This window comes from Tachysurus vachellii, chromosome 16, assembly GCF_030014155.1.
Source record: "Tachysurus vachellii isolate PV-2020 chromosome 16, HZAU_Pvac_v1, whole genome shotgun sequence".
Lineage (NCBI taxonomy): Eukaryota > Metazoa > Chordata > Actinopteri > Siluriformes > Bagridae > Tachysurus > Tachysurus vachellii.
The window spans coordinates 10,376,694-10,394,603 of NC_083475.1; the positions used below are offsets into that span (position 1 = coordinate 10,376,694).

At 38.9% G+C, this 17,910-nt stretch overlaps 1 protein-coding gene across 3 annotated transcripts in view; it reads left to right on the forward strand.

Moving 5' to 3' along the window:
• usp6nl (USP6 N-terminal like) overlaps nucleotides 1–8,505 on the forward strand; it is a 60,455-nt gene extending 51,950 nt beyond the window's left edge. For all 3 annotated transcript variants that reach the window (XM_060889066.1, XM_060889064.1, XM_060889065.1), the window contains 3 exons: nucleotides 506–605; nucleotides 716–868; nucleotides 3,883–8,505. In XM_060889066.1, the coding sequence (XP_060745049.1) occupies nucleotides 506–605; nucleotides 716–868; nucleotides 3,883–5,105 (1,476 nt within the window). In that variant the 3' untranslated portion in view covers nucleotides 5,106–8,505. The remainder of the gene's footprint in view (nucleotides 1–505; nucleotides 606–715; nucleotides 869–3,882) is intronic.
• The last annotated feature ends 9,405 nt before the right edge of the window (nucleotides 8,506–17,910 follow it).

A 17,910-nucleotide genomic window follows, 5' to 3' on the forward strand; every position in this document is an offset into this window, starting at 1 on the left:
TATAGACATATATACAGACAGGAAGACAATGGATAGAGAGGGATAGTGTCACAGATGGAGAGAGAGAGGGTGGGAAGAGAGACCGTTTAAGGAAAAGAGACAGAGGAGGTGTGTGTGTTTAGGGAGAGAGAGAGAGCAAGATAGAGGTTAAAGAGGTTGAGACAAAGTACTGCGTAAGGAAGAAACATTATTGTGACATCATTATACCAAAACAACACTAACATCACAACGTTATATCAGCATACCCCTAACAAGGTTGTATACTGTGGCTCCACCCCCTGGGGCTCTTTGTAGGGGCGGGGCTTCCCCATAACACCTGTAGCTTATGAATAATTTATAAGGACATGGAATGGATAAGCCCAATGACGCAACAGATACAATCACCTAGCACATAGATACTGCAGATTTATTCTGACAATAAATACTGTGTGTGTGTCTGTGTGTGTGTGTCTGTGTGTGTGTGTCTGTGTGTGTGTGTGTGTGTGTGTGTGTGTGTGTTTGACAGACCCCTTTCACATTAACCCTCAGAATATGGGACATCTACATTCTAGAGGGAGAGAGAGTTCTCCCTGCGATGTCCTACACCATCCTCAAGCTTCACAAAAGTAATGGCACCTCTGTGTGTTTGTGAAATTAAAAAAAAATCTTACGAGAACATACAGTCATCCGCAAGTACACCAATACCAAAAAATTGTGTATCTATGTGTGTGCCCAGAGACCCTCATGAAGTTCTCCATGGAGGACCTTGTGGAGTTCCTCCAGGCTACTCTCTCGAAAGATTTCTTCTTCGACGACGACTATGTAATCGAGCAGCTCCAGAGTTCCATGTCTGAGCTCAGACGCTCCAAACTAGAGCTTCCTGCTCCAGGTAACAGTCACGTGCTCACTTGTGGTAGTGAGAAAAGTCCTTCATGATCTTACAGTAGCTGTTAGGAGATACTAACGAATGTGCCTTTGCATAAGCACACACAGAGGACGGGATTTGCTTTCTACTCATACTCAGATGAGAAAGTATCATATTATAGTAATCTATAATATTTCTTAATTTGTTAATATGTATAAGTCTCATATTCATCACATATACTTGTGTTGATAAACACATATGCACACACCAACACATACACAGTACATATATATGACTGCTACAGTGCATTATTTCTGACCTTCTGGGTGTTTAATTTAATTTCCCACATCTGGTCTAATCTCATTCTTGCTTTTTCTACTTTTTTACCCTTGTATGATCATCTCACAGACTTAATTTCTTCTGCTGTATTTTTCTCCTAATGGAACCACCTTGTTCTCTTTTTTCTTATCTGATCTTTTCTTGGATGCTTCACACTCTCGAGCTTCTCGTCTGCTCTTCTTGTCTAAGCTTCTCTATCTTATCTAATCTGTCTGACTCTTGATCTTCTTGTTCTCTCCCTCCGAATGGGCTCCAGTCAACAATAGTGCAGTTGGGACAAAAGGGGACAAAACCCCCTCCATCAAACACAACCGGTGGGCAACGGTGTCTGTGTGTCAGTCATCCTCCTGTGTGTCCCACACCTTGCCCTCTGCACCCTCCAAACTGAACACACACTCATGCTCATACACATCCTGCCGTCTGTCCTTTTGTCAGTGGCAAAGTCTCTGTATGTGTTATTCCTTTTTCTGTGACAAATGTGACCAAAAAACCCCCAGAAATGTTTCAGGAACACTCACACCGCTGTTATCAGCGCAGGATAAGGTCATTAGAATCAGGATGTTTAATATAGTGAGGATAGACGAGGGTAGGTAATTAGAGTGTGAGGGTGAGTGTGAGGGTGAGTGTGAGGGTGAGTGTGAGGGTGAGTGTGAGGGTGAGTGTGAGGGTGAGTGTGAGGGTGAGGGTGAGGGTGAGAGTGAGTGTGAGGGTAAGAGTGAGGGTGAGAGTGAGGGTGAGAGTGAGGGTGAGTGAGGGTGAGTGTGAGAGTGAGTGTGAGAGTGAGTGTGAGAGTGAGTGTGAGAGTGAGTGTGAGAGTGAGTGTGAGAGTGAGTGTGAGAGTGAGTGTGAGAGTGAGTGTGAGGGTGAGTGTGAGGGTGAGTGTGAGGGTGAGTGTGAGGGTGAGTGTGAGGGTGAGTGTGAGGGTGAGGGTGAGTGTGAGGGTGAGAGTGAGGGTGAGGGTGAGGGTGTGAGTGAGAGTGTGTGTGTGTGTGAGAGAGAGATTTTGTTTTAAAAAAAGTCAATGACTAGGACACAAATATATCGAAAATCATCGCTACTAGAAAGTAAATAAATAAATAAGTATTACAAGATATTATAAAAATCTTACAAAATAGCCGACGAAGCTTGGAATTTAGAGAAGAGATTTAAAAAATCAAATAAGTATTTGGACAGTTTTTTATTGTTGTTATTCAGTCTATTTAAGTGCGTATTCTATGGACATAACTTCCACACAGATTCGAACCATTCATGTTTGTGTTTTTATGGTGTACCTGCCCGTGTGTCACTCGTCCGTCTGCTCACGTGAAGCACTCCTCAACACATCCTGCTCTCTTTTACTTGGGCCTCACATTATTTTCGATGACTCTGTGATCAATGTTTGTTTCCCAAGTCTTGTATTTGATGTGGTGAGAGCTGTCGCTTGACTTTTTTCCCCCCCTTCACAGTGAATGTGGATACTAACCTTTTCATTTTGATTCTCTGAAGGATGACCCGCTGCATGACTGCTTCCACTTCACTGTTTTGTTTAAGTTGAATAGTATTGTGTTTGCAGAGCTGTGTGTGATTATGAAATGAGGTTCCAAAATGCATTACACACCAAATCTTCACTTTGTGTTTCTGTCATTTAGCTCATATGTAGTAAGTATACGTGATCACATTACAAACAAATACTGTATGTATGTTTACTCGGTTGGTAGAGGAGGAGTTTCTTTGCAAAAAAAAAAAGTGATATCTGTAATGACAGGAGGGTCACACCAGAGGTAGCACGAAAGGACACACATTAAAACTTTACCTCAGCATTTCATTCAAATACAAAACTATTTGAATTAAACTATACAAGACACGTTTGCTGATTCTGGTCTCGATATACATTTCTATTAATTATGTATTTTTAATGTTTACATTTTATTTATCGAGGTTATTAAAATTCAGTCTCATAAGATTTTTTTTTTTTCTGATCGAAATAAGTAGTTTGTTTATTATTTTAATTTTTTATTTCAATCTGTTTGAACACATTTATATATGTCCTTACACATGCCTGAGCTTAGGTTTATTAAAATGAATGTAAAGGATGTTGTACTTTTTCATGACAAAAAGGTCTAATACTAGATATCCAACTTTTTGCAATGAAACTCTTCAAACACTCCAGCGTTTTTCAACCTAATCGGTATCTACCTCGTCGGTATGGTGGCTCTGTAGTGTGATTAATGTTTATCTTAATGTAGATCATGTAAAGCCCATGTGTACAAAACTTACATAGAATGCAAATCTATAGGCAGTTGTTAGGGACTTAAGGTTGTGTGAATGAGTGAATGGTCTCATGATGCTTTAGGGAACCTTAAAGGAGAGCAAAATTACTTTATATTGTATTGGGCTACAGAAAAACTGTACAAAAGCAGCTTTGGTGAGACATTCATCCTTGTTTGTTTTATTGTGGATCCATTGTCGTTTGGAGCTGCATTGGAATAAGCAGGGTTTTTTTATTATTATTGTTTTCTCAGTACAGGAGAATGTGCGGAAATTCTTGAGGGAAATCTCACACACACTACAGACAATGAGTAGAGGAGCGAGCTGAATAGAGACTAGGTTGAAAAATGCTATTTGTCATTTTCTGTCCTTTTTTGTCAACGTGCTACGTGTTGTTTGTCATTGGCTATGTGCCTGTGCTCTGATTGGCTTCCCTGTGTTCTCCTGTATAGGTAAAGATGAGGAGTTTCCTACAAAGCCACTGGGTCAGCTTCCACCTGAGCCTGAGGGATTGGCGCCAGAGAAAGCCAATCACATCGCTAACGGGCGGATGGAGGTTCTGCCGTCCCCGAGCACAGCCATTACGGAAACAGTGGTTTCGGCAAATGGAGAGAAAAAAGACCCGGCAGATAAAGTGGCACAAAAGGTAGACAAACGGGAGGGGACCAAAGAAGCCACGCCCAACGAGAGAGGAAAGACGCACACACAATCGAGCCAGAACTTGAACGTAGGTCTTAGCGGGCGCAGAGACATTGGGCCACGATGGGTAAAACCATCCGAGGGCAAGCTAGCGGCCATGATCCTCAGCAGCACGGTACCCTCTTCTCCTGCCACATCAGTGGCCAGTGAACAGCTGCGTCATCATCGCCCTCGCTCCAGAGGCTTCATGCCTGGTGCTGACCGTGGCTCCAACGCCTCACAGTACGACAATGTCCCAGTGTCCGATGGAGATGTTGTAGATGTTCCGGTTTTTACGGCAGTTTCCGAACCTACTCGTCAGTACGTTGCACCACCTGTTAAACATGAAAGCCCTACAAGGCCCTCTAGTGGTGGTATCACTGCTCCAACTTTCAGAATCCCTAAAAATCCACCTGTTCACTTGATGCCTGACCCCCGACAGGATTTACACTACACACCAGGCATGATGCCTGTTTATTCCCCCTATCCCAAAATGCAGCCGGAAAACCGAGCGTATGGAAGATCATATGATGAGAGGGCATACGGTACTACAGTACGCTCCACACCTCCAAATCGCTCACCAGAAAAATCCCTGATAAATAACAGCTACACCACGTACCGGCGTCAGCCGATAAATGCCGATTTTGTAGGTCAGATGGACAGCCTTGTTGAAAGCGGCCATTTTCAGAGGCAGCCCACTCGGCATGCAGACCAGCGTTATGAGAGGCAGTGGCAAGGACAAGGCTGGCATGGTGAGATGGATGTGGATGGGGCGTCCCTGCGTATTCCGGGCGGGTTACCCCGCTCAGCAAGCTTTAACAAAGCCCAGCTCTCACCTGTACACCTTGGCCAGGAGTTCAGCTTCCCACCAATGCCCATCTCAGACAACGTGATGCACAACAGAGCTGTGACCAGCAGGAAACAGATGCCTACAGTGTTCGGAGGAGTTCATTATCGACAAGAGGCCTTCGCCATGCAGGAGTCCATGCTGCTCTGAGAGAGAGAGAGAGAGAGAGAGAGAGAGAGAGAGAGAAAGTGAGAGAGAGTGAGAGAAAGTGAGTAAGAGTGTGAGAGAGTGAGAGAGAGAGTGTGTGTGAGAGAGTGTGTGTGAGAGAGTGTGTGTGAGAGAGTGTGTGAGAGAGAGTGTGTGAGAGAGAGTGTGTGAGAGAGAGTGTGTGAGAGAGAGTGTGTGAGAGAGAGTGTGTGAGAGAGAGTGTGTGAGAGAGAGTGTGTGAGAGAGAGTGTGTGAGAGAGAGTGTGTGAGAGAGAGTGTGTGAGAGAGAGTGTGTGAGAGAGAGAGTGTGAGAGAGAGAGTGTGAGCGAGAGAGTGTGAGAGAGTGTGAGAGAGAGAGAGAGAGAGAGAGAGAGAGAGATATGGTCTGATATATCTGATAAATCAGATATGGACTTTAAAAAATGTGACTAGGAGACATGGAGGAAAAAGTGAGTGTTAGTGAGATGGATGGATGGCAAATAGAATTGATTATCTGATTAGCTGATTATCTAGAAAAAGTGTATGTGTGTGTGTGTGAGAGAGAGAGAGAGAGAGAGCTCTGTTTGGTTTGTTCTGTGTGTTTTCTCAGTGGGACTCTCTGCCCTCAGCGTCTTTACTGAACCCACTTGGCAGCTTCCACCAGCTCCAGGTGTTTATAATGATCAACCCATTTTGTCGTTTTGATTTCGTTCTATTTGTTTTCTTTGCTTAATACTAATTAACAGCAACACTTTATTTTCAAGATTTTTACATTTAATATTGTACAGAAAGTTTTTTCTATGTATTTAACCATGCTTGTCAATAGCGTGAATTGGAGAGAAAAGAAAATCCCACATTATTTTTAAATAATTTAGTTTTCCATGAGCATAAAGTCTTTATATGTATATAGTGTATACATATTTTTGAGCTGGGTTTATTATGTAGGGTTTTGAATATGAAAAGAATGAGCTCAGATTAAAACAATCACAAGTCCCAGTTCTACATATTTCATGTTTGCACGAACCACAAAATGTACATTTTTATTCTTCGGTATGGAGGGATTTCTTTCTCTCTCAAGGATATATGCAGTAAATGTGAGGAGAATGTTATAACTGTGACAATCCAGAGAGTTTGGTAATCATATGAAACCCTATTACCAATAGCAGCTCATTTCAAACCTCCTGCTCACGTCTTTCCAGAAAATGTCTCAGTCTGTCTGCTTTGTTATAGTCCCAGAATACACTCAGGTTAGGGGTGGTTTTGTTACAAAAGCTGCTCTGGAAAAGAAAGTAAAGCATCAAAACACTATCGTCATCTTCGCAAATAGCAATATCTTTATATAACTCAGTAATTTAGCTTTATTTAGTCAATATACACCAAGATGCCAGTTTATTAGCTATGTATAGCTAGAGGTGTGTGTGCATTTTTTTTTTTTTAAATCCCACCTGCTCCTTCTGTTCTTATTGTTTTCATAAAATCATCAGAATGAATGAATGCAGTAAACATCAAGGCACTGACTATATCTATATCTAACGGCAGACAAGCTGCTGTCTCAGGCTTGGGGAGGATCCCGCTTATGATACACAGCTGTATTTCTACCTGCTATGAATATACACTGATCATTTATCCTTTTTAATAATACTGATGCTGTAGAGAGAGAGACTCGAGCTTTCATAAAGCTACATAATAATGTTACCCTTATTCTTATATGTTCTAATCTTGGAACGTTTTCTGAAAGGGAACCTCTCTGTTGTAGGGTTCTACATGGATCCTTTATACCAGGGGTGTTTAAACTTATCTGCAAAAGGGTTTGTGTTGGTGCAGGTTTTCATTCCAATCAAGCAGGAGCTACAGGATCTGAGTCCAGCTGGTTAATCAGATGATCTCAGCTTTTAATAAACTCAGGTGAAGCGTTTGCCTGGATGAAAATCTGCACCCACAGCAGCAGCAGCAGAGGAAGTGGAGACTCCTGATTTAAAGCAACACAAAGAACGCTCTAATGTGCTAGATAGAAACGTTTTAGATGTACATAATTAACTGGCAACTTGGTGTGTATTTGAAACAAGGACTACCATGTTTTTTTTCTTTCTTTCTTTCTTTCTTTCTTTTAAACGTTACTGTTAATGCTGTAGCTTGAGAAATCAAAATCAGCAAAAATCAAACTCAGTAACAGCGTATTTGACGATTTTTACCAACTATGAACAATTTTTCCATTCAAGAAGAACAGCTGGTAAATTGATCTCAAACATATTAGTGCTTTGAACCAATGACAGTAAAACATCTCAGATCAATATCCTTTAAATCAGTTTGAGCGACCGTTATTATCTGCAGTAAACTTTAGTAATTAAGGAGTATCTGTAGAGGAACAGAGTACTGCAGAAACAGTGATGCATTTCCTGAGAATTTGTCTTTAATCCTACAGTTTTTAAAGTCCATGTATTACCATAATTAGGCAAATGTTTTACTTTTATTTGTGGAATTTGTTTTGTGCAATGAAATGAATGATTTATTTTTTTTTATTATTATTATTCAGTAAATATACTGCATTTAAAGTGACACATTCCTCTTCATTAGCCTGGATGCTAATGGCCCAGTCTGGAACTGCTAACAGCTTTTCTGGCTTTTGTACACAAAATAAGGACATTGTAAATATCCTGGATGTATGTAAAGAGTATGTAGTGACATGTATACACTCTTGAGCTGGTCCCCGATATTACTTTTGCTAACACGAATGTCTCTGTGTTTACTGCACTGCATAAATGTTGTTTGTTTATTTGTTTTTCTATTTTTAATGATGATGATGATGATGATGAGTGCTATGGGGATTCACCAGGCTGAAGTGTTTAGGAGACATATTGAGGGGTACAGTTTGATTGGAACGGAGCCTATGCTGTATTCCCCAGCTAGCCTTTTCACTGGATATTAACTTATTATGAAATGTCTCATATCTGTTGCACACACACACCGTATGTCAGCCCCTCACCAAACAGACTACTGTAACACACACTTTTTTTATTTTTAATTACAATGTACATCACATTTCCATTTTTAATGAAACTCACGTTTCTTTACACAAACATTCTCTAATAACTCTAATAATGCAGAATATTCCTGCTGATATATAAATACACACATCATGTGGAATCTACTAAGCACAACTCTCAGGCTGACTCATGTATTCCCACACACCTTTGTATCATTAGTGCTACTTCAGGCCTGAGTTTGTGTGTATATGTACAGTATATATTGTTCAAGAACAGTACGTTTTGATACAGAGATTCATTTGTGATTAATCAAGCAGGCGGATTGTTTTTTTTTGTTTGTTTGTTTGTTTGTTTGTTTGTTTTGGTTAAACTACTAAATACAAATTGACGATCGAAAATGACTGTCTAATAAAAACTCTCCAGATGGTTTGCCATTCAAATCATGTTGTCTGAGTGTTATGTTGTTAATAATAATAATAATAATAATAATAATAATAATAATAATAGGAATAAGAAGAAGAAATTTGAGAAACATGAGAAATCCAGTTGGTCATCATGAGAAGTCCAGTCAGTCATCTAGTCAGTTATCGTGAGAAATCCAGTCAGTCATCTAGTCGCTCATCATAAGAAAAAACCTGTTCTAAATCCAGCTCAACGTACAGTTAGAACATGGCTTTGAAGTTCTCATTCCTTGACATAAACCACAAGTTACAGTTGACTGAGTAAATTGAACCTTAAAAATTTATTGCCGTATGAACCCACGTTCTTTACAAATCACACTACGTATCGTTATCCTGTACCCGGTATTTTGTTACGAAAATGAATAAAGAATTCTAGAACTTGTAAGCAAATAAATAGATTTTCCATATTATGCAAATCATTTTTAAATCTGATTTGGTTGAGCTGATTGTTTGAATGTTCCAAATTGCTTTCAGTGACCATTATAGGTGAAGTTGCATATGTTTATAGGCTGTGTATAAGTTTACATTTACATTTACATTTACAGCATTTGGCAGACGCCCTTATCCAGAGCGACGTACATAAGTGCTTAAATCTCTAACATTGAATACATTAATGCTGGATCACTAAGTTACATACTTAAGATACCATGAGTTTAAAACATTTGTTCAAAGTTACAATGAAAGTGTCAAAGGTGTGTTTTTTTTTTTTTTTTTTTTTTTTTTTTTTTTTTTTTTTTTTAAATGCAAAAGATAATGAAAGAAGTGCTAGTTGAAGTGTTTCCTGAATAAGTAGGTCTTCAACCGCCGCTTGAAAATAGCCAGTGACTCAGCTGTCCGGACCTCTAGGGGAAGTTCGTTCCACCACCTTGGTGCCAGTACAGAGAAGAGTCTTGTAGTATACTTGCCTCTTACCCTGAGAGATGGTGGAACCAGTCGAGCAGTGCTGGTAGATCGGAGGGTGCGGGGTGCAGTGCGAGGAGTGATGAGGGCTTTGAGGTAAGAGGGAGCTGGTCCATTTTTGGCTTTGTAGGCCAGCATCAGTGTTTTGAATCTGATGCGTGCAGCTACCGGAAGCCAGTGGAGGGATCGCAGCAGCGGGGTGGTATGAGAGAACTTTGGCAGGTTGAAAACAAGCCGGGCAGCTGCATTTTGGATCATTTGCAGAGGACGGATTGCGTTCATAGGTAGACCTGCCAGCAGTGCATTGCAGTAATCCAGTCTAGAAATGACAAGAGACTGAACAAGTACCTGAGCAGCCTGTGTGGACAGAAATGGTCGAATCCTTCTAATGTTGTAGAGAAGAAACCGACATGAGCGAGTCACATTAGCAACATGAGAGGAAAAGGACAGTTGATTGTCCATGGTTACCCCAAGGTTGCGAGCTGTGGCTGAAGGGGAGATCAGATCGTTGTGCAAGGATATAGCAAGATCATGACCTGGGGATGAATCACCTGGGATGAAGAGCAGCTCAGTTTTGCTAGGAGTTAGGAGTTAAGTTAGCATACCACTCAACTTTAATGAAGATAGCTCAGCGTTAACCCTGTCAAATGTCTGCTAAAATCTGATTGAATAACGGTGACCATTTTATTCATTTTTGTTTGTTTGTTTTGTTTTTTAATCAGGTAACTGTTAAAATCTACATATGTCTTGCTGCATAGATGCAGAAAACCAGACAACTTACTGAGAAAAAGTTATTTCAATGTAACCAAACTTAGTTTCTCATGGAATATATGACACACAAAAATGGTTAAATGCTGATTACATGTAAATTGATATATAAACAAAATGAATATGCTTGCTTTCTTTCTTTCTTTCTTTCTTTCTTTCTTTCTTTCTTTCTTTCTTTCTTTCTTTCGGATAAGCGGTAGAAGATGAGTGAGTGAGTGAGTGAGTGAGTATTTATTTATTTATTTATTTATTTATTTATTTATTTATTTATATGTGTTCTCAGGTGTTTGTGTAAAGGATTCAATAATACATTGCTGTAATGTATTGGATCCTTTCTGTTAATTCAGATGTAAGATAAAGCGTTGTGTACATAACACTGCAAAACCTACAGTGTGCTCTTTTAGCCACAAGATGGCTGTATAGACAGACATAATGAGACAAACTCTAACAGATTGAGACACACTTATGTACATTGTTGGTATAACTTGTAGATGTACAGAGTGTTAATCCTCCTCTCCCCTGCGGTTGAGCTAGTACTCAAACATTTATCCCAGTTTAACCAGTTAAGCTAAAATGACGGGCTTTGTGACCAGGGGCGTTCATAGAGTTGGAAGGGATGAGGGAATTAGACCCCTGAGACTATAACTTACCAACAGTTGTATTATTATTACCTCATCAACCATTCCAATAAATGAAGGAATTAATGCCGACCGTCCAGTGGCCGTATACTAACAACCGATATAGGGACTGTATAATCCTCTTTACTTATCTCCAAAAATGAGTTAACATCAGGCTCGTTGTATCAGAAAAACCCAGACACCAGACTCACAATTTTCACTGAAATGTGGGGGAAAAAATTATTTCTGGAAAATAACAGAACGGTGATTAACTTCAAAAGAATTATTAAAGTGCGTTCTCTTTTTCTCTATTTCTGTTTTCTTTCTCCCAATATAAACGATAACTAGGAAGAAAAGTATCGGTACTGTCTTTATCCATTATTTACAGAGTGCATTTTATGATGTCTGATATCTACATCAACTGTTTATGTACAAAGAAGCTGATATAAAATGTATACATATAAATATTATACACCAGAGTTACAAAGCTAACATACCTAATAATAAAGAAATAAAGTCTTGCATGGAGGAAAGAAAAGTATGAAGCTAGCACAAAGATGGAATATACAACAGTTGCTAACAAGGCTGATACGATGGGCACAAACCTGCCGTCATTGACATCGACAGTCTCCCTTTATATCCTTGTAAACAGACGACATCATTCATGATCCTAAATTCCCACGTTGGATCTAGATCTTTTTCAGGAATCCTCAACAACACACACAGAGTGAAACCAAAGAAACATCCAGAGCTGTAACAGTACACCGGTATAACATAACATAAACAGCAGCTATTTCTGATTGTGTTATCACTGTACACCCCTATAATTTCTACTGACTGCTACACTGTATTGGAAACAGCTTATCAGTCTTCTCAACCCACAGCGTCTCTGTTTAGTCTACAGGCTCTCAGTTACAGTACCATGTGCTTCTCTGTGTTTGATGTTTTCTCTGCAGTAACACACCTGACACAGTTCACGACAGGATCTGTGATTTACCTGAGGGGTTGAATCAGGTTTGTACCTGAAAACACTCTGTGAATACGAGCTCTCATCATTTCCTTTATCACAGAAGACCGACGTACAGTTTCCATGCCAGAAACTCAGTGGTTGAAGTAATATTTTGGACAGAAGTTTTATTTACTTATTTACTCAAACCTTTTTTATTCTTATTCATAAACCTTATTCATCTCTTTTCCAAGCCGACCATGTGTGATAAGGCAGCACGGCATTTAACGACACAAAAAAAAAACATTAAGACAAACGATGTGACAATTAATACTTATAAAACAGATCATTTTAGTTCTACAAACAGTTTTTAAAGTCATTGTAAAGTCCTCTACAGTATATGTAGACCTGTGACCGCATCACAAAATTTAAATTCTATATTAATGTATTATTATTCTGTCCACACTATACAACGTATATCACTTAAAATCTGTCTTCACAGATGATTCTCACCCACAACATGATTTCACCTGGACAGATTCAAAGAAATGTGAGGATTATCTTTTCTATAATCTATAAACTCTTTATAAGTTCTATAAAGAGAACTGGAGGTACAGTGAATAGAATCATATCTGTTTTATATTGTGCGCTCCAGGAATTCCGTCATGTTTGTTTTTATTTTTGCTCTCTCTAATGATCATGACAAATACTTTTCTTTCTGTTATTGTTCATACATTTGCCCTCAACCTCACACTCAACCAGGCGGATGTTAAACTGGATTCAGACATCTGCTTTGCATGACGGCGGGTTTTTTTTTTTTCAGTTTGTTAATTTTTCTACTATTTTGTAGAGAATATCATAAAAGCTTCAATATGTCAAAATATAGATGGCCTGTATCTTTGAATAGTCTTTGAATCCCCTAATTTTTGTCTGTTATGTTGCTTAACAAACAAAGCCAACTGTCAACAGACTACAATCAGCAATAACATTAAAACCACTTGCCTAATATTGTGTAGGTCCCACTTGTGTGCCAAAATAGCTAAGGTCTGGGCTCGACAAGACCTCTGTTGGTCTACTTTGGTACTCTGAATGATCTGCAGCTATGTAGCCATCAGCAAGCTGTGATGCACTGTGTGTTCTGACACCTTTCTATCATAGCTGGGATTAACTTTTTTTAACAATTGGTGCTACAGATCTTCAGTTGGATTGGACCAGATGGGCTTTGCCTTTGCTCCCCACAAGCATCAGTGAGCTTTGGACACCCATGATCTTGACACTGGTTCACGAGTTGTCTCTCCTTGAAGCACTTTCGGTACTTCTACCATTCAAGTGCTTCAACCATTACCAATAACCACTGCCTTCTGGAAACATCGAATAAGATCTTATGTTTTGAAGATGCACTGACCCAGTCGTCTAGCCATCACAATATGGCCCTTGTCAGACTCGCTCAAATCCTTACGATTGCCTTTTTTTCATGCTTCCAACAGATCAACTTTGAGGACAAAATGTTCACTTGCTGCCTAATTTATCCCAGCTGAAATGAGATAATCGGTATTGTTCGCTTCACCTGTCAGAGGTTTTTATATTATGGCTGATCACCGTGTATTGTACAGCAGAATAATTGTTTATATTGAATGTTATTAATAATAAATGCAATTACTTACTGAACGCTTTATAACATATTGATTTCCTGCATTTCATAAAAGCAGTGTCACTTAAAGCTGCATTACATTACTTTTATTACTAGTTAGGAGGTTACTAGTTACTAGTTACTAGTTACTAGTTAACTAGTTACTAGTTAATCGTTACCCATGATTAAATCTCTGTAACACACACAGAAACACCCTCTCATTGCTTATTGCGATATAGATACATGGTGAACAATCCAGTGATTTCAAAGCTGCTTTTAAAATATGCATATAGAAAATACCACCATGATCTAAAATAAGGGTCACAATTTTTTTTTTTTTAGATTTTCCTGTCACTCTATTCCTAAAAACCCTAAAAACCTTTTTTTTCTTTTATTTTTTATTTTTAATACAAATACATATATTTCATTCATCATTATTAAATCAGAGGACTCATGAATTGTTTGCTTGGATTGTATTCTATCCCACTTTACATTCTAACCAAGATCACATCAGATTAAAGCATCTGGTAAATGAATATAAGGATAATTTTAACCATAGTGAAAGATTAATAGGCCACACACATACCCTTCACTGCAGAAGCTTATCCATGAGAACGTAAACGGCTGTGAATCCAAACTTTACAAGCTTTTCATACACACGCATGCCAGTAACAAAAGACTGTGTGTAGATGTATGCTAACATAATTCTGACACTAAGATCTTTGTTGTACATAAAAAGCTCTTGATGTACTGATTAACTGTGTTTGCTTTCTGTGAAGATGACAGAGAGAACAGCAAAACCACATCAAGACAAACATTATTCAGTAAATGGCTGACAGTTAATCCTGCACTTTGGAATAATCGGTTTCAGGCTGTTCTTACAAGCAAGATAAACAAAATTATTTTTTCTGCTTACCATTTCCCTAATTAGGGGTTTAATCAGAATAAAAAAAAGCTAGCGCTGGCAATCACAAGTGCAGAAGAATGGTTTTTATTATGATTCACTTGGCAGCTGTTCACACTGACTCGCCAGTTGGAAAAAGCAACTAATCAGAAGGAAAATAAGAGCAAATTAATTGTATCCAATTTCCCTCCTCAACTCAAATAATGTCAAACCTCCAAGACATGTTATGTTTCCTACTGGAGAATGCTAACAAGTGAAAGAATTATGGAAATGATGTCAGAATACTCGATTAGGCTGTTAGTTCATATTTAATTATGTAATCACTGTACAACTGGGGCTTTATTAGGATCATTTTTGATCATTTACGGAGGTTTAATTATTTTCTAATTTCAACACAATATGAGAACCAAAGTATATAAAATGTGTGTAAAAAAAAAAACAGTTGTAAAGACGTTTAGCAGAAAATCAGAAGCACAGGACACAGCTCGATAACCAAACAATGGAATATATCGGCAAGACTTTGCAAAGTCGCGTATCCATTTATATAAGTTTAAATGTGGACGAAGATGAATTCTGCGATCTCTGCTGGTGGGGAGGAGAAACATCCTGATGCACTGCACACATAATGAAACGATGCCCTGATTTATATTATTTTTGATTCCACATAACAACTGTATAATAATACGTGTGTGTGAATTATGACAAATATCGATACAAATATTAGACCTTGTACCTACAGAGTATATATATGTGAATTATGTATGTAGAGTATGAGCCGTACAGTGACAAGAACATGCTGCAAATTTCCAATCTGAGTAACAATCCTTTAACTGTGGTAATATTATATTATTTTAAGATACGTTTTGGTCATTTTGAGCTAATAAGGGCTCATCGTTAAAACCTAGCATAACAATATCATTTAGTAATGCAGGCAGTCACACTCCAAATTATGCAATTGTACAAGACGAAAATAGAGTTAACATGTAACCACAAGGACAAGGGTCGTAAATTACCCTGACATTTAGACAGAAGCACACATACACACAGTCAAAAACAAAGTTACATAATTGATTTTTGGTTTTGTTTTGATTTAAAGTGATGATTGGAGTGTAATGTTCCATTGCTGTTCCAAAAAACTGTTCACTGAGCACACGCTTCATAAAAGTACGTAAAGCCTTGTCTATATTAAAAGCTCCATAACGCACACACACCCTGTGTATGAGCTTGCACAGACAGGCGCTTGCTGTGTGTGAGATGGTATCTCTCCCTCAGGGGGCAAAAGGGGTGGTTTGTGTCTTAACCAGCATGGAAAGATGTTCAGTAATGAATGAAGTCATGTATAAGGATGCTTTCTTCTTCAAAAGCTCCTCTGTTGATGTTTTTTTTTTTCGAGTGGATTTCCGTTTGGTTGGACACTACAACAAATCTTTTTAATTGCAACTTTTACATTTGATATGAAATACTGTAAAATAATACAAATTCAAACATACAAAGAATTCTCATGGATTGCATTATACCATCAGAGACAATGCTATGATGCTGCTATGGGACACTCTCCTCCATCCTTCCCCACTTAAACTTGCTAATGTACTGTCTATAATCTAATGACATATTTTACCACTTTGGTCACCTGCCATTTCTATCTACCACACATACAACCCTCTTCCACATGACTGGGTGGCTAGTGTTGCTGTGAGTGACAGGAGAGTGAGTGTATGCCATCCCTCCTACTCTGAGAGAACAGACAGTTTTGCTCCAGACCACCGAGGCCAGTGATTAAGATTCAACTTGCGACCTCAGGCAACTGGGGGAACGCGCCACTCAGCAGCCATACAGACAATTCCTTGCACTGGTTTCTAGTCACATGCTGCTATATCCAGATCTTTTTGGATATTCTGTATATTCTGTCCAATACTGTTCTATATAGCTTGTGTGCATTGTTTGGTGTATTGTATTTATTCTGCGTTTTGCACTATGTTGTCTTTTGTCCATTATATTGCCTCACTGTATTGTCTCAGTCAGTTTAAGTGACAGTATAAAGCACCCATAACACTAGCCAGAGTAAATGCACTGGGTATGTCAGTTATTCATGCTGAATTTGTTGACTTGATTAGTGTATATAAAAATATATTATTTGAAAATGATCACTTTGACTACAAACCTGACAGAACAAGATAGATAAATAGTTATGGATGGCATCGTCATGATGTAAAAGAAAATTCATTCATTTGAGCAGGCCACCTTCTTCCACTGCTCCATAGACAAGTTCTGATGCTCCCTAACGTTGTAGACACTTTCCAAGCTGATGCACTGCGTGTCTTATGTGGTACTGGACAAAACAGGCAAGCCTTCATTATTCTCCATTCCCATCACTGATACTTGGACACCCAAGACTGTGCTACTGAATCACTGGTTGTCCTTTCTTCCACAAATTCTGGTAGGCACTAACCTCTGCATACTGGGAACACCCCATAAGACCTGCTGTTTTCACTTGCTGCCTAGTATATCCCACCACTTGACAGATACCATTGTAACAAGATAATCAACGTTATTCATTTCACCCGTCTGGTTTTAATGTTATAGCTGTTTGGGGGCCCTTTTCTGTCTGAAGCTTAAATAAAGATATAAGCAGAAAATAAAATCTTCTTTTCCTTTCCTCCTTTTTTTTTTTTTTGTTTGCTGTGCTCTACATTTTAGATTTGTTTGAACCCGTCCACGCTTTTTCTCACAGGTCTCCAGTTTAATTGCTTCTGAAAGCCTGGGAACTGTCGAGATGTCAGTCAATCACATATCAAAGTAACACCTACAAATTTTCAAAGTAGGAGTGAGCCAGCAATGCTACCAGCTGCACCACTGTGCCACGCAAGAAGCTGACTTTGTGCCGGTCATTGACGGTATCATATATCAGGTTTCAGTTAACAATATATGACTAATTTTAGATTTGGTCTTACTTGGCTATAGTTGGATGCTTCATTATATATTTTTGGTAAATTATTTTTATAATGCAAATTATTGACATTTTCTGCACACTACAGAAGACAGCATCACATACCATACCACGTCATTTTATTAAAGTATCTTATTTAAGCTGGTTTACATTCTCTTACTCATATCGTGTAACTGGTTTATCATGGGAATGGGTGCAGTAGATCCTGAGCCTATCCTGGGAACGCTATGAGTGATGCAGGAATAACCCACAGGTGTTGGGGGGTATTCAAGAGGATTGTCTGGCACTTTTAAATCATATATTTTTTTGGAGGAAATCAGAGAACACAGACGGAAATTCACACAGATATGGTGAGAACATGTGAAACTTTTCACAGATAACCTGAGCTCAGCACTGAACCAGAGACCCTAGAGTTGTGAGGCAGGACCTACAAGACCTACAGCACCCTGAGCTGCTTGTATTGTAAAATCATTTAGCAACAATGAGAGAGATTTATACACTTTATAATGCATGATTTTTTAAGCTATATTCTAGAAATGAATTATCCTTTGTACCGCGTATGAACCCTTTGGCTTTCCACAACATGACTGAACGGTCCCGCGGAGGACGTGTCGGAACGGAGCGCGCTAGCCTCTATAGACGTGTGAATGGGTGGTTTATTTGATACTCACT